Source organism: Eucyclogobius newberryi, unplaced genomic scaffold (assembly GCF_026437365.1).
Source record: "Eucyclogobius newberryi isolate DKJ021-1_F unplaced genomic scaffold, fEucNew1.0.hap1 SCAF_3, whole genome shotgun sequence".
NCBI classification, from domain to species: Eukaryota; Metazoa; Chordata; class Actinopteri; order Gobiiformes; family Gobiidae; genus Eucyclogobius; species Eucyclogobius newberryi.
The window spans coordinates 40,751,181-40,767,460 of record NW_027315945.1 but is presented as its reverse complement, the minus strand read 5'-3'; the positions used below and the strand labels follow the sequence as shown (position 1 = coordinate 40,767,460).

The 16,280-nt window shown below is 57.4% G+C and overlaps 1 protein-coding gene across 1 annotated transcript in view; it reads left to right on the top strand.

Moving 5' to 3' along the window:
* The window catches only part of npr1b (natriuretic peptide receptor 1b), a 149,002-nt gene that overhangs the window by 119,426 nt on the left and 13,296 nt on the right, over positions 1 to 16,280 (top strand). The window contains exons 14-18 of the mRNA XM_072461371.1: positions 802 to 957; positions 1,932 to 2,100; positions 2,233 to 2,379; positions 4,581 to 4,704; positions 5,662 to 5,730. Of these exons, the coding sequence (XP_072317472.1) occupies positions 802 to 957; positions 1,932 to 2,100; positions 2,233 to 2,379; positions 4,581 to 4,704; positions 5,662 to 5,730 (665 nt within the window). The remainder of the gene's footprint in view (positions 1 to 801; positions 958 to 1,931; positions 2,101 to 2,232; positions 2,380 to 4,580; positions 4,705 to 5,661; positions 5,731 to 16,280) is intronic.

Genomic DNA, 16,280 nt, shown 5'->3' with positions numbered 1-16,280 from the left:
GTAGAGCGGGTTTAGAGCGGGTCCAGACCGGGTTTAGAGCTTGCCCGGACCGGTTTTAGAGCGGGTTTAGAGCGGGTTTAGACTGGGTTTAGAGCGGGTTTAGAGCGGGTCCAGACTGGGTTTAGAGCAGGTTTATAGCGGTTTAGAGCGGGTTTGGACTGGGTTTAGAGCGGGTTTAGAGCGGGTTTAGAGCGGGTTTAGAGCGGGTTTATACTGGGTTAAGAGCGGGTTTAGAGCGGGTCCAGACTGGGTTTAGAGCAGGTTTATAGCGGTTTAGAGCGGGTTTGGACTGGGTTTAGAGCGGGTTTCGAGCGGGTTTAGAGCGGGTTTAGAGCGGGTTTGGAGCGGGTTTAAATCGGGATTAGAGCGGGTTTAGAGCGGGTTTAGAGCGGGTTTAGAGCGGGTTTATACTGGGTTAAGAGCGGGTTTAGAGCGGGTCCAGACTGGGTTTAGAGCAGGTTTATAGCGGTTTAGAGCGGGTTTGGACTGGGTTTAGAGCGGGTTTAGAGCGGGTTTAGAGCGGGTATAGACTGGGTTTAGAGCGGGTTTATAGCGGGTTTGGAGCGGGTTTAAATCGGGATTAGAGCGGGTTTAGAGCGGGTTTAGAGCGGGTATAAACTGGGTTTAGAGCGGGTTTAAAGCGGGTTTAGAGCGGGTTTAAAGCGGGTTTAAAGCGGGTTTAGACCTGGTTGAGTCCTGGTTCAGTCCTGGTTCAGTCCTGGTTCAGTCCTGGTTCAGTTCTTGTTCAGTCCTGGTTCAGTCCTGGTTCAGTCCTGGTTCAGTCCTGGTCCTGTTTCTCAGAGCGGTTGTGGATGGCCCCTGAGCTGCTGCGGCTCGAGGCTCCTCCCCCTCAGGGGACGCAGAAGAGCGATGTTTACAGCTTTGGCATCGTCGTCCAGGAGGTGGCGCTGCGACGAGGAGCCTTCTACCTCCAGGGAGATCCACTCAGTCCTAAAGGTGAGATCCACTCAGTTTAGTCCTGGTTTGGTCCTGGTTTAGTCCTGGTTTAGACCTGGTTTAGTCCTGGTTTAGTCCTGGTTTAGTCCTGGTTTAGTCCTGGTTTAGACCTGGTTTAGACCTGGTTTAGACCTGGTTTAGTCCTGGTTTAGTCCTGGTTTAGTCCTGGTTTAGACCTGGTTTAGTCCTGGTTTAGTCCTGGTTTAGTCCTGCTTTAGTCCTGGTTTAGTCCTGGTTTAGACCTGGTTTAGACCTGGTTTAGTCCTGGTTTAGTCCTGGTTTAGTCCTGGTTTAGACCTGGTTTAGTCCTGGTTTAGTCCTGGTTTAGTCCTGGTTTAGACCTGGTTTAGTCCTGGTTTAGACCTGGTTTAGACCTGGTTTAGACCTGGTTTAGACCTGGTTTAGTCCTGGTTTAGTCCTGGTTTAGTCCTGGTTTAGACCTGGTTTAGACCTGGTTTAGTCTTGGTTTAGACCTGGTTTAGACCTGGTTTAGACCTGGTTTAGTCCTGGTTTAGACCTGGTTTAGACCTGGTTTATACCTGGTTTAGTCCTGGTTTAGTCCTGGTTTGGTCCTGGTTTGGTCCTGGTTTAGTCCTCATTTGCATAAATGTATAAATCAGTCTGATTTCCATCTCAGGAAATGAAAGATCATTTCATTCATTTAAAATTTTTTATTTTAAATTATTTTGCTTTTGAGCGACGCCTTGAGCTTCACAGTCGTGTGGAATATTGAAAATTCCACACCACAAACTGTGGAAGAGAAGGATTGGGACAAACCTGTGGAAGAGAAGCTCAAAATATGATTATATGTTTGTATTGTGTGTCGTGCTGTTTACATCACCATGAACTGTTCAGTAAAAAGGAACTAAACTGGTCAAAAACAGACTGCAGAGCGTCGTGAGCGTCAGTCCCAGAACACATGTTACATTTCCCTGTGAAGAATGAGAGCGTCTCATGAAGTCCTGTTTGTGCAGAGATTGTGGACCGTGTGGTACTCGGGGAGTGGCCCTGCCTCAGACCCACTCTGGACCCTCAGGTCCACAGTCCAGAACTGGGCCAGCTCATGTCCCGCTGCTGGGCCGAGGAACCGACCGAGAGACCGGACTTCAACCACATCAAAGTCCTGCTGCGGAAACAGAACAAGTGAGGACTGGACTGGGACTGGGACTGGGACCAGGACCTGGACTGGACCTGGACTGGGACTGGGACCAGGACCTGGACTGGGACCAGGACCAGGACCTGGACCTCAGAGTCTTACGTCCAGCTTGTGTCCAGGGAGTCTCGGACAAACATCCTGGACAACCTTCTGTCTCGGATGGAGCTTTACGCCAACAACCTGGAGGAGCTGGTGGAGGAGCGGACGCAGGCGTATCACGAGGAGAAGAGGAAGGCCGAGGCACTGCTCTACCAGATCCTGCCCCAGTGAGTACTGCCACTGCAAATACTGCAAATACTGCAAATACTGCCACTACTGCCACTGCAAATACTGCAAATACTGCAAATACTGCCCCTGCTACTGCAAATACTGCCACTGCAAATACTGCAAATACTGCAAATACTGCCACTACTGCCACTGCAAATACTGCAAATACTGCCCCTGCTACTGCAAATACTGCCACTGCAAATACTGCCACTGCAAATACTGCAAATACTGCAAATACTGCCACTGCTACTGCAAATACTGCAAATACTGCCACTGCTACTGCAAATACTGCCACTGTAAATACTGCCACTGCAAATACTGCCACTGCAAATACTGCCACTGCAAATACTGCAAATACTGCAAATACTGCCACTGCAAATACTGCAAATACTGCAAATCCTGCCACTGCAAATACTGCAAATCCTGCCACTGCAAATACTGCAAATACTGCAAATACTGCAAATACTGCCACTGCTACTGCAAATACTGCCACTGCTACTGCAAATACTGCCACTGCAAATACTGCCACTGCAAATACTGCAAATACTGCCACTGCAAATACTGCCACTGCAAATACTGCCACTGCAAATACTGCAAATACTGCCACTGCAAATACTGCAAATACTGCCACTTTAAATACTGCCACTGCAAATACGGCAAATTCTGCCACTGCAAATACTGCAAATACTGCAAATACTGCCGCTGCAAAAACTGCAAATACTGCCACTGCAAATACTGCAAATACTGCCACTGCAAATACTGCAAATACTGCCACTGCAAATACTGCCACTGCAAATACTGCCACTGCAAATACTGCCACTGCAAATACTGCAAATACTGCCACTGCAAATACTGCAAATACTGCCACTTTAAATACTGCCACTGCAAATACTGCAAATACTGCCACTGCAAATACTGCAAATACTGCCACTGCAAATACTGCAAATACTGCCACTTTAAATACTGCCACTGCAAATACGGCAAATTCTGCTACTGCAAATACTTCCACTGCTATTGCAAATACTGCCACTGCAAATACTACCTCTGCAAATACTGCCACTACAAATACTACCTCTGCAAATACTGCCACTGCAAATACTGCCACTGCAAATGCTGCCACTGCAAATACTGCCACTGCAAATATTACCTCTGCAAATACTGCCACGGCAAATACTGCTACTGCAAATACTGCCACTGCAAATACTACCTCTGCAAATACTGCCACTGCAAATACTGCTACAGCATCACACTCTCAGTCTTTAGTACGACATCTGTCTCTGTGTTTCAGTTCTGTTGTGTCTCTGTGTTTCAGTTCTGTTGTGTCTCTGTGTTTCAGTTCTGTTGTGTCTCTGTGTTTCAGTTCTGTTGTGTCTCTGTGTTTCAGTTCTGTTGTGTCTCTGTGTTTCAGTTCTGTTGTGTCTCTGTGTTTAAGTTCTGTTGTGTCTCTGTGTTTCAGTTCTGTTGTGTCTCTGTGTTTCAGTTCTGTTGTGTCTCTGTGTTTCAGTTCTGTTGTGTCTCTGTGTTTCAGGTCTGTTGTGTCTCTGTGTTTCAGTTCTGTTGTGTCTCTGTGTTTCAGGTCTGTTGTGTCTCTGTGTTTCAGTTCTGTTGTGTCTCTGTGTTTCAGGTCTGTTGTGTCTCTGTGTTTCAGTTCTGTTGTGTCTCTGTGTTTCAGTTCTGTTGTGTCTCTGTGTTTCAGTTCTGTTGTGTCTCTGTGTTTCAGTTCTGTTGTGTCTCTGTGTTTCAGTTCTGTTGTGTCTCTGTGTTTCAGTTCTGTTGTGTCTCTGTGTTTCAGTTCTGTTGTGTCTCTGTGTTTCAGGTCTGTTGTGTCTCTGTGTTTCAGTTCTGTTGTGTCTCTGTGTTTCAGTTCTGTTGTGTCTCTGTGTTTCAGTTCTGTTGTGTCTCTGTGTTTCAGGTCTGTTGTGTCTCTGTGTTTCAGTTCTGTTGTGTCTCTGTGTTTCAGTTCTGTTGTGTCTCTGTGTTTCAGTTCTGTTGTGTCTCTGTGTTTCAGGTCTGTTGTGTCTCTGTGTTTCAGGTCTGTTGTGTCTCTGTGTTTCAGGTCTGTTGTGTCTCTGTGTTTCAGTTCTGTTGTGTCTCTGTGTTTCAGGTCTGTTGTGTCTCTGTGTTTCAGGTCTGTTGTGTCTCTGTGTTTCAGGTCTGTTGTGTCTCTGTGTTTCAGTTCTGTTGTGTCTCTGTGTTTCAGTTCTGTGGCAGAGCAGCTTAAACGAGGAGAGACGGTTCAGGCTGAAGCTTTCGACTCTGTGACGATTTACTTCAGCGACATCGTGGGCTTCACCTCCATCTCTGCAGAGAGCACCCCCATGGAGGTGAGCACCCCGAGGTTTGACACAGAGAGCACCCCGAGGTTTGACACAGAGAGCACCCCGATGTTTGACACAGAGAGCACACAGAGAGCACCCGGAGGTTTAACACAGAGAGCACACAGAGAGCACACCGAGGTTTGACACAGAGAGCACCCGGAGGTTTAACACAGAGAGCACACAGAGAGCACCCCGAGGTTTGACACAGAGAGCACCCGGAGGTTTGACACAGAGAGCACCCGGAGGTTTAACACAGAGAGCACACAGAGAGCACCCCGAGGTTTGACACAGAGAGCACCCCGAGGTTTGACACAGAGAGCACACAGAGGTTTGACACAGAGAGCACACAGAGAGCACCCCGAGTGTCAGTTAAGTGTCAGTTAAGTGTAACTGTCTCTGTGTCGCACACTGATGACATCACAGAGAGATTCAACTCCACTTCCTGATTAAACTTTTTCTTTTCAACATTTCTTCACAAACTGCAACTTAAGTAAAACTATGATGAATGTTTAGCACATATGCCCCTCCCACAGATGCCCCTCCCACAGATGCCCCTCCCACAGATGCCCCTCCCACAGATGCCCCTCCCACAGATGCCCCTCCCACAGATGCCCCTCCCATAGGATGCCCTCCCACAGATGCCCCTCCCACAGATGCCCCTCCCACATATGCCCCTCCCACAGATGCCCCTCCCACAGATGCCCCTCCCACAGATGCCCCTCCCACAGATGCCCCTCCCACAGAGGCAGACGCGTCATGCGACTTTAAAGTCACTTATACTTGTGTATTTGTGTATGTTCTACGCTCTTTGTACTATCACAAATATAAAGTAAACACAGTGTTAGATCCCGGCCCGCGCCCCGCGCCCCGGCCCGCACCCCGCGCCCCGGCCCGCACCCCGCGCCCCGCCCTGGCCCGCGCCCCGGCCCAGTTCACTTCCAGCTCCTCCTCATTGTGTTGCAGGTCGTGACTTTGCTGAACGACCTTTACACGTGTTTCGACGCCATCATCGACAACTTTGACGTTTACAAGGTGAGGAAGTGTGTCCTGTGGCGCCCTCGCGTGGAGGAAGTGTGTCCTGTGGCGCCCTCGTGTGGAGGAAGTGTGTCCTTTGGGGCCCTCGTGTGGAGGAAGTGTGTCCTGTGGCGCCCTCGTGTGGAGGAAGTGTGTCCTGTGGCGCCCTCGTGTGGAGGAAGTGTGTCCTGTGGGGCCCTCGTGTGGAGGAAGTGTGTCCTGTGGCGCCCTCGTGTGGAGGAAGTGTGTCCTGTGGCGCCCTCGTGTGGAGGAAGTTTGTCCTGTGGCGCCCTCGTGTGGAGGAAGTGTGTCCTGTGGCGCCCTCGTGTGGAGGAAGTGTGTCCTGTGGCGCCCTCGTGTGGAGGAAGTGTGTCCTGTGGGGCCCTCGTGTTGAGGAAGTGTGTCCTGTGGGGCCCTCGTGTGGAGGAAGTGTGTCCTCTGGAGCCCTCGTGTGGAGGAAGTGTGTCCTGTGGGGCCCTCGTGTGGAGGAAGTGTGTCCTGTGGGGCCCTCGTGTGGAGGAAGTGTGTCCTGTGGCGCCCTTGTGTGGAGGAAGTGTGTCCTGTGGGGCCCTCGTGTTGAGGAAGTGTGTCCTGTGGGGCCCTCGTGTGGCGGAAGTATGTCCTGTGGAGCCCTCGTGTGGAGGAAGTGTGTCCTGTGGGGCCCTCGTGTGGAGGAAGTGTGTCCTCTGGAGCCCTCGTGTGGAGGAAGTGTGTCCTGTGGCGCCCTTGTGTGGAGGAAGTGTGTCCTGTGGCGCCGTCGTGTGGAGGAAGTGTATCCTGTGGGGCCCTCGTGTGGAGGAAGTGTGTCCTGTGGGGCCCTCGTGTGGAGGAAGTGTGTCCTGTGGCACCCTCGTGTGGAGGAAGTGTGTCCTGTGGGGCCCTCGTGTGGAGGAAGTGTGTCCTGTGGCACCCTCGTGTGGAGGAAGTGTGTCCTGTGGGGCCCTCGTGTGGAGGAAGTGTGTCCTGTGGCGCCCTCGTGTGGAGGAAGTGTGTCCTGTGGCGCCCTCGTGTGGAGGAAGTGTGTCCTGTGGCGCCCTCGTGTGGAGGAAGTGTGTCCTGTGGGGCCCTCGTGTGGAGGAAGTGTGTCCTGTGGCGCCCACGTGTGGAGGAAGTGTGTCCTGTGGGGCCCTCGTGTGGAGGAAGTGTGTCCTGTGTCGCCCCTCGTGTGGAGGAAGTGTGTCCTGTGGCGCCCTCGTGTGGAGGAAGTGTGTCCTGTGTCGACCCTCGTGTGGAGGAAGTGTGTCCTGTGTCTCCCCTTGTGTGGAGGAAGTGTGTCCTGTGGGGCCCTCGTGTGGAGGAAGTGTGTCCTGTGGGGCCCTCGTGTGGAGGAAGTGTGCCCTGTGGCGCCCTGGTGTGGAGGAAATGTGTCCTGTGTCGCCCATCGTGTGGAGGAAGTGTGTCCTGTGACGCCCTCGTGTGGAGGAAGTGTGTCCTGTGGCGCCCTCGTGTGGAGGAAGTGTGTCCTGTGTCGACCCTCGTGTGGAGGAAGTGTGTCCTGTGTCTCCCCTTGTGTGGAGGAAGTGTGTCCTGTGGGGCCCTCGTGTGGAGGAAGTGTGTCCTGTGGGGCCCTCGTGTGGAGGAAGTGTGTCCTGTGTTGCCCTCGTGTGGAGGAAGTGTGCCCTGTGGCGCCCTGGTGTGGAGGAAATGTGTCCTGTGTCGCCCATCGTGTGGAGGAAGTGTGTCCTGTGACGCCCTCGTGTGGAGGAAGTGTGTCCTGTGGCGCCCTCGTATGGAGGAAGTGTGTCCCGTGTCGCCCATCGTGTGGAGGAAGTGTGTCCTGTGGGGCCCTCGTGTGGAGGAAGTGTGTCCCGTGGCGCCCTCGTGTGGAGGAAGTGTGTCCTGTGGGGCCCTCGTGTGGAGGAAGTGTGTCCTGTGGCGCCCTTGTGTGGAGGAAGTGTGTCCTGTGGGGCCCTCGTGTGGAAGAAGTGTGTCCTGTGGCGCCCTCGTGTGGAGGAAGTGTGCCCTGTGGGGCCCTCGTGTGGAGGAAGTGTGTCCTGTGGTGCCCTCGCGTGGAGGAAGTGTTTCCTGTGTCGCCCTCGTGTGGAGGAAGTGTGTCCTGTGGCGCCCTCGTGTGGAGGAAGTGTGTCCTGTGGGGCCCTCGTGTGGAAGAAGTGTGTCCTGTGGCGCCCTCGTGTGGAGGAAGTGTGTCCTGTGGGGCCCTCGTGTGGAGGAAGTGTGTCCTGTGGGGCCCTCGTGTGGAGGAAGTGTGTCCTGTGGTGCCCTCGTGTGGAGGAAGTGTGTCCTGTGGCGCCCTCGTGTGGAGGAAGTGTGTCCTGTGGCGCCCTCGTGTGGAGGAAGTGTGTCCTTTGGCGCCCTCGTGTGGAGGAAGTGTGTCCTGTGTCGACCCTCGTGTGGAGGAAGTGTGTCCTGTGTCTCCCCTTGTGTGGAGGAAGTGTGTCCTGTGGGGCCCTCGTGTGGAGGAAGTGTGTCCTGTGGGGCCCTCGTGTGGAGGAAATGTGTCCTGTGTCGCCCATCGTGTGGAGGAAGTGTGTCCTGTGACGCCCTCGTGTGGAGGAAGTGTGTCCTGTGGCGCCCTCGTATGGAGGAAGTGTGTCCTGTGTCGCCCATCGTGTGGAGGAAGTGTGTCCTGTGACGCCCTCGTGTGGAGGAAGTGTGTCCTGTGGCGCCCTCGTATGGAGGAAGTGTGTCCCGTGGCGCCCTCGTGTGGAGGAAGTGTGTCCTGTGGGGCCCTCGTGTGGAGGAAGTGTGTCCTGTGGGGCCCTCGTGTGGAGGAAGTGTGTCCTGTGGGGCCCTCGTGTGGAGGAAGTGTGCCCTGTGGCGCCCTCGCGTGGAGGAAATGTTTCCTGTGTCGCCCTCATGTGGAGGAAGTGTGTCCTGTGGGGCCCTCGTGTGGAGGAAGTGTGTCCTGTGGGGCCCTCGTGTGGAGGAAGTGTGCCCTGTAGCGCCCTCGCGTGGAGGAAGTGTTTCCTGTGTCGCCCTCGTGTGGAGGAAGTGTGTCCTGTGGCGCCCTTGTGTGGAGGAAGTGTGTCCTGTGGGGCCCTAGTGTGGAGGAAGTGTGTCCTGTGGGGCCCTCGTGTGGAGGAAGTGTGTCCTGTGGGGCCCTCGTGTGGAGGAAGTTTGTCCTGTGGGGCCTTCGTGTGGAGGAAGTGTGTCCTGTGGGGCCCTCGTGTGGAGGAAGTGTGTCCTGTGGCGCCCTCGTGTGGAGGAAGTGTGTCCTGTGTCGCCCTCGTGTGGAGGAAGTGTGTCCTGTGTTGCCCTCTTGTGGAGGAAGTTTGCACTGTGGCGCCCTCGTGTGGAGGAAGTGTGTCCTGTGTCGCCCTCGTGTGGAGAAAGTGTGTCCTGTGTCTCCCCTCGTGTGGAGGAAGTGTGTCCTGTGTCGCCCTCGTGTGGAGGAAGTGTGTCCTGTGGGGCCCTCGTGTGGAGGAAGTGTGTCCTGTGGCGCCCTCGTGTGGAGGAAGTGTGTCCTGTGGTGCCCTCGTGTGGAGGAATTGTGTCCTGTGGAGCCCTCGTGTGGAGGAAGTGTGTCCTGTGGGTTCCTCGTGTGGAGGAAGTGTGTCCTCTGGAGCCCTCGTGTGGAGGAAGTGTGTCCTGTGGCGCCATTGTGTGGAGGAAGTGTGTCCTGTGGCGCCCTTGTGTGGAGGAAGTGTGTCCTGTGGGGCCCTTGTGTGGAAGAAGTGTGTCCTGTGGCGCCCTCGTGTGGAGGAAGTGTGTCCTGTGGGGCCCTCGTGTGGAGGTAGTGTGTCCTGTGGGGCCCTCGTGTGGAGGAAGTGTGTCCTGTGGTGCCCTCGTGTGGAGGAAGTGTGTCCTGTGGCGCCCTCGTGTGGAGGAAGTGTGTCCTGTGGCGCCCTCGTGTGGAGGAAGTGTGTCCTTTGGCGCCCTCGTGTGGAGGAAGTGTGTCCTGTGTCGACCCTCGTGTGGAGGAAGTGTGTCCTGTGTCTCCCCTTGTGTGGAGGAAGTGTGTCCTGTGGGGCCCTCGTGTGGAGGAAGTGTGTCCTGTGGGGCCCTCGTGTGGAGGAAGTGTGTCCTGTGTTGCCCTCGTGTGGAGGAAGTGTGCCCTGTGGCGCCCTGGTGTGGAGGAAATGTGTTCTGTGTCGCCCATCGTGTGGAGGAAGTGTGTCCTGTGACGTCCTCGTGTGGAGGAAGTGTGTCCTGTGGCGCCCTCGTATGGAGGAAGTGTGTCCTGTGTCGCCCATGGTGTGGAGGAAGTGTGTCCTGTGACACCCTCGTGTGGAGGAAGTGTGTCCTGTGGCGCCCTCGTGTGGAGGAAGTGTGTCCTGTGTCGCCCTCGTGTGGAGGAAGTGTGTCCTGTGTTGCCCTCTTGTGGAGGAATTTTGCCCTGTGGCGCCCTCGTGTGGAGGAAGTGTGTCCTGTGTCGCCCTCGTGTGGAGAAAGTGTGTCCTGTGTCTCCCCTCGTGTGGAGGAAGTGTGTCCTGTGTCGCCCTCGTGTGGAGGAAGTGTGTCCTGTGGGGCCCTCGTGTGGAGGAAGTGTGTCCTGTGGCGCCCTCGTGTGGAGGAAGTGTGTCCTGTGGTGCCCTCGTGTGGAGGAATTGTGTCCTGTGGAGCCCTCGTGTGGAGGAAGTGTGTCCTGTGGGTTCCTCGTGTGGCGGAAGTGTGTCCTCTTGAGCCCTCGTGTGGAGGAAGTGTGTCCTGTGGCGCCCTTGTGTGGAGGAAGTGTGTCCTGTGGCGCCCTCGTGTGGAGGAAGTGTGTCCTGTGGGGCCCTCGTGCGGAGGAAGTGTGTCCTGTGGCGCCCTCGTGTGGAGGAAGTGTGTCCTGTGGTGCCCTCATGTGGAGGAAGTGTGTCCTGTGGAGCCCTCGTGTGGAGGAAGTGTGTCCTGTGGGGCCCTCATGTGGAGGAAGTGTGTCCTCTGGAGCCCTCGTGTGGAGGAAGTGTGTCCTGTGGCGCCCTTGTGTGGAGGAAGTGTGTCCTGTGGGGCCCTCGTGTGGAGGAAGTGTGTCCTGTGGGGCCCTTGTGTGGAGGAAGTGTGTCCTGTGGCGCCCTCATTTGGAGGAAGTGTTTCCTGTGGCGCCCTCGTGTGGAGGAAGTGTGTCCTGTTGCGCCCTCGTGTGGAGGAAGTGTGTCCTGTGGGGCCCTCGTGTGGAGGAAGTGTGTCCTGTGGGGCCCTCGTGTGGAGGAAGTGTGTCCTTTGGGGCCCTCGTGTGGAGGAAGTGTGTCCCGTGGCGCCCTCGTGTGGAGGAAGTGTGTCCTGTGGGGCCCTCGTGTGGAGGAAGTGTGCCCTGTGGCGCCCTCGCGTGGAGGAAGTGTTTCCTGTGTCGCCCTCATGTGGAGGAAGTGTATCCTGTGGCGCCCTTGTGTGGAGGAAGTGTGTCCTGTGGGGCCCTAGTGTGGAGGAAGTGTGTCCTGTGGGGCCCTCGTGTGGAGGAAGTGTGTCCTGTGGGGCCCTCGTGTGGAGGAAGTGTGTCCTGTGGGGCCCTCGTGTGGAGGAAGTGTGTCCTGTGGCGACCTCGTGTGGAGGAAGTGTGTCCTGTGGCGCTCTCGTGTAGAGAAAGTGTATCCTGTGTCGCCCTCGTGTGGAGGAAGTGTGTCCTGTGGGGCCCTCTTGTGGAGGAAATGTCTCCTGCGGCGCCCTTGTGCGGAGGAAATGTGTCCTGTGGGGCCCTCGTGTAGAGGAAGTGTGTCCTGTGTCGCCCTCGTGTGGAGGAAGTGTGTCCTGTGGCGCCCTCGTGAGGAGGAAGTGTGTCCTGTAGCGCCCTCGTGTGGAGGAAGTGTGTCCTGTGGGGCCCTCGTGTGGAGAAAGTGTGTCCTGTGGGGCCCTCGTGTGGAGGAAGTTTGTCCTGTGGGGCCTTCGTGTGGAGGAAGTGTGTCCTGTGGGGCCCTCGTGTGGAGGAAGTGTGTCCTGTGGGGCCCTCGTGTGGAGGAAGTGTGTCCTCTGGGGCCCTCGTGTGGAGGAAGTGTGTCCTGTGGGGCCCTCGTGTGGAGGAAGTGTGTCCTGTGGCGCCCTCGTGTGGAGGAAGTGTGTCCTGTGGGGCCCTCGTGTGGAGGAAGTGTGTCCTGTGGCGCCCTCGTGTGGAGGAAGTGTGTCCTGTGGCGCCCTCGTGTGGAGGAAGTGTGTCCTGTGGGGCCCTCGTGTGGAGGAAGTATGTCCTGTGGGGCCCTCGTGTGGAGGAAGTGTGTCCTGTGGCGCCCTCGTGTGGAGGAAGTGTGTCCTATGGTGCCCTCGTTTGGAGGAAGTGTGTCCTGTGGAGCCCTCGTGTGGAGGAAGTGTGTCCTGTGGGGCCCTCGTGTGGAGGAAGTGTGTCCTGTGGCGCCCTCGTGTGGAGGAAGTGTGTCCTGTGGGGCCCTCGTGTGGAGGAAGTGTGTCCTGTGGCGCCCTCGTGTGGAGGAAGTGTATTCTGTGGGGCCCTCGTGTGGAGGAAGTAGGTCCTGTGGGGCCCTCGTGTGGAGGAAGTGTGTCCTGTGGCGCCCTCGTGTGGAGGAAGTGTGTCCTGTGTAGCCCTCTTGTGGAGGAAGTTTGCCCTGTGGCGCCCTCGTGTGGAGGAAGTGTGTCCTGTGTCGCCCTCGTGTGGAGAAAGTGTGTCCTGTGTCTCCCCTCGTGTGGAGGAAGTGTGTCCTGTGTCGCTCTCGTGTGGAGGAAGTGTGTCCTGTGTCGCCCTCGTGTGGAGGAAGTGGGTCCTGTGGCTCCCTCGTGAGGAGGAAGTGTTTCCTGTGTCGCCCTCGTGTGGAGGAAGTGTGTCCTGTGGGGCCCTCGTGTGGAGGAAGTGTGTCCTGTGGCGCCCTCGTGTGGAGGAAGTGTGTCCTATGGTGCCCTCGTTTGGAGGAAGTGTGTCCTGTGGAGCCCTCGTGTGGAGGAAGTGTGTCCTGTGGGGCCCTCGTGTGGAGGAAGTGTGTCCTGTGGCGCCCTCGTGTGGAGGAAGTGTGTCCTGTCGGGCCCTCGTGTGGAGGAAGTGTGTCCTGTGGCGCCCTCGTGTGGAGGAAGTGTATTCTGTGGGGCCCTCGTGTGGAGGAAGTAGGTCCTGTGGGGCCCTCGTGTGGAGGAAGTAGGTCCTGTGGGGCCCTCGTGTGGAGGAAGTGTGTCCTGTGTCGCCCTCGTGTGGAGAAAGTGTGTGCTGTGTCTCCCCTCGTGTGGAGGAAGTGTGTCCTGTGTCGCTCTCGTGTGGAGGAAGTGTGTCCTGTGTCGCCCTCGTGTGGAGGAAGTGGGTCCTGTGGCTCCCTCGTGAGGAGGAAGTGTTTCCTGTGTCGCCCTCGTGTGGAGGAAGTGTGTCCTGTGGCGCCCTCGTGTGGAGGAAGTGTGTCCTCTGGCGCCCTCGTGTGGAGGAAGTGTGTCCTGTGTCGCCCTCGTGTGGAGGAAGTGTGTCCTGTGGGGCCCTCTTGTGGAGGAAATGTCTCCTGTGGCGCCCTTGTGCGGAGGAAATGTGTCCTGTGGGGCCCTCGTGTGGAGGAAGTGTGTCCTGTGTCGCCCTCGTGTGGAGGAAGTGTGTCCTGTGGCGCCCTCGTGAGGAGGAAGTGTGTCCTGTAGCGCCCTCGTGTGGAGGAAGTGTGTCCTGTGGGGCCCTCGTGTGGAGGAAGTGTGTCCTGTGGGGCCCTCGTGTGGAGGAAGTGTGTCCTGTGGGGCCTTCGTGTGGAGGAAGTGTGTCCTGTTGGGCCCTCGTGTGGAGGAAGTGTGTCCTGTGGGGCCCTCGTGTGGAGGAAGTGTGTCCTCTGGGGCCCTCGTGTGGAGGAAGTGTGTCCTGTGGGGCCCTCGTGTGGAGGAAGTGTGTCCTGTGGCGCCCTCGTGTGGAGGAAGTGTGTCCTGTGGGGCCCTCGTGTGGAGGAAGTGTGTCCTGTGGCGCCCTCGTGTGGAGGAAGTGTGTCCTGTGGCGCCATCGTGTGGAGGAAGTGTGTCCTGTGGGGCCCTCGTGTGGAGGAAGTGTGTCCTGTGGGGCCCTCGTGTGGAGGAAGTGTGTCCTGTAGCGCCCTCGTGTGGAGGAAGTGTGTCCTGTGGCGGCCTCGTGTGGAGGAAGTGTGTCCTGTGGAGCCCTCGTTTGGAGGAAGTGTGTCCTGTGGGTTCCTCGTGTGGAGGAAGTGTGTCCTCTGGAGCCCTCGTGTGGAGGAAGTTTGTCCTGTGGCGCCCTTGTGTGGAGGAAGTGTTTCCTGTGGCGCCCTCGTGTGGAGGAAGTGTGTCCTCTGGTATCCTCATGTGGAGAAAGTGTGTCCTGTGTCTCCCCTCGTGTGGAGGAAGTGTGTCCTGTGTCGCTCTCGTGTGGAGGAAGTGTGTCCTGTGTCGCCCTCGTGTGGAGGAAGTGGGTCCTGTGGCGCCCTCGTGAGGAGGAAGTGTTTCCTGTGTCGCCCTCGTGTGGAGGAAGTGTGTCCTGTGGCGCCCTCGTGTGGAGGAAGTGTGTCCTCTGGCGCCCTCGTGTGGAGGAAGTGTGTCCTGTGTCGCCCTCGTGTGGAGGAAGTGTGTCCTGTGGGGCCCTCTTGTGGAGGAAATGTCTCCTGTGGCGCCCTTGTGCGGAGGAAATGTGTCCTGTGGGGCCCTCGTGTGGAGGAAGTGTGTCCTGTGTCGCCCTCGTGTGGAGGAAGTGTGTCCTGTAGCGCCCTCGTGTGGAGGAAGTGTGTCCTGTGGGGCCCTCGTGTGGAGGAAGTGTGTCCTGTGGGGCCCTCGTGTGGAGGAAGTGTGTCCTGTGGGGCCTTCGTGTGGAGGAAGTGTGTCCTGTGGGGCCCTCGTGAGGAGGAAGTGTGTCCTGTAGCGCCCTCGTGTGGAGGAAGTGTGTCCTGTGGGGCCCTCGTGTGGAGGAAGTGTGTCCTGTGGGGCCCTCGTGTGGAGGAAGTGTGTCCTGTGGGGCCTTCGTGTGGAGGAAGTGTGTCCTGTGGGGCCCTCGTGTGGAGGAAGTGTGTCCTCTGGGGCCCTCGTGTGGAGGAAGTGTGTCCTGTGGGGCCCTCGTGTGGAGGAAGTGTGTCCTGTGGCGCCCTCGTGTGGCGGAAGTGTGTCCTGTGGGGCCCTCGTGTGGAGGAAGTGTGTCCTGTGGCGCCCTCGTGTGGAGGAAGTGTGTCCTGTGGCGCCATCGTGTGGAGGAAGTGTGTCCTGTGGGGCCCTCGTATGGAGGAAGTGTGTCCTGTGGGGCCCTCGTGTGGAGGAAGTGTGTCCTGTGGCGCCCTCGTGTGGAGGAAGTGTGTCCTGTGGCGCCCTCGTGTGGAGGAAGTGTGTCCTGTGGAGCCCTCGTTTGGAGGAAGTGTGTCCTGTGGGTTCCTCGTGTGGAGGAAGTGTGTCCTCTGGAGCCCTCGTGTGGAGGAAGTGTGTCCTGTGGCGCCCTTGTGTGGAGGAAGTGTGTCCTGTGGCGCCCTCGTGTGGAGGAAGTGTGTCCTCTGGGGCCCTCGTGTGGAGGAAGTGTGTCCTGTGGCGCCCTAGTATGGAGGAAGTGTGTCCTGTGGTGCCCTCATGTGGAGGAAGTGTGTCTTGTGGAGCCCTCGTGTGGAGGAAGTGTGTCCTGTGGGGCCCTCGTGTGGAGGAAGTGTGTCCTGTGTCGCCCTCGTGTGGAGGAAGTGTGTCCTGTGGCGCCCTCGTGAGGAGGAAGTGTGTCCTGTAGCGCCCTCGTGTGGAGGAAGTGTGTCCTGTGGGGCCCTCGTGTCCTCTGGGGCCCTCGTGTGGAGGAAGTGTGTCCTGTGGGGCCCTCGTGTGGAGGAAGTGTGTCCTGTGGCGCCCTCGTGTGGAGGAAGTGTGTCCTGTGGGGCCCTCGTGTGGAGGAAGTGTGTCCTGTGGCGCCCTCGTGTGGAGGAAGTGTGTCCTGTGGCGGCCTCGTGTGGAGGAAGTGTGTCCTGTGGAGCCCTCGTTTGGAGGAAGTGTGTCCTGTGGGGCCCTCGTGTGGAAGAAGTGTGTCCTGTGGAGCCCTCGTTTGGAGGAAGTGTGTCCTGTGGGTTCCTCGTGTGGAGGAAGTGTGTCCTCTGGAGCCCTCGTGTGGAGGAAGTTTGTCCTGTGGCGCCCTTGTGTGGAGGAAGTGTGTCCTGTGGCGCCCTCGTGTGGAGGAAGTGTGTCCTCTGGGGCCCTCGTGTGGAGGAAGTGTGTCCTGTGGTATCCTCATGTGGAGAAAGTGTGTCCTGTGTCTCCCCTCGTGTGGAGGAAGTGTGTCCTGTGTCGCTCTCGTGTGGAGGAAGTGTGTCCTGTGTCGCCCTCGTGTGGAGGAAGTGGGTCCTGTGGCGCCCTCGTGAGGAGGAAGTGTTTCCTGTGTCGCCCTCGTGTGGAGGAAGTGTGTCCTGTGGCGCCCTCGTGTGGAGGAAGTGTGTCCTCTGGCGCCCTCGTGTGGAGGAAGTGTGTCCTGTGTCACCCTCGTGTGGAGGAAGTGTGTCCTGTGGGGCCCTCTTGTGGAGGAAATGTCTCCTGTGGCGCCCTTGTGCGGAGGAAATGTGTCCTGTGGGGCCCTCGTGTGGAGGAAGTGTGTCCTGTGTCGCCCTCGTGTGGAGGAAGTGTGTCCTGTAGCGCCCTCGTGTGGAGGAAGTGTGTCCTGTGGGGCCCTCGTGTGGAGGAAGTGTGTCCTGTGGGGCCCTCGTGTGGGGGAAGTGTGTCCTGTGGGGCCTTCGTGTGGAGGAAGTGTGTCCTGTGGGGCCCTCGTGAGGAGGAAGTGTGTCCTGTAGCGCCCTCGTGTGGAGGAAGTGTGTCCTGTGGGGCCCTCGTGT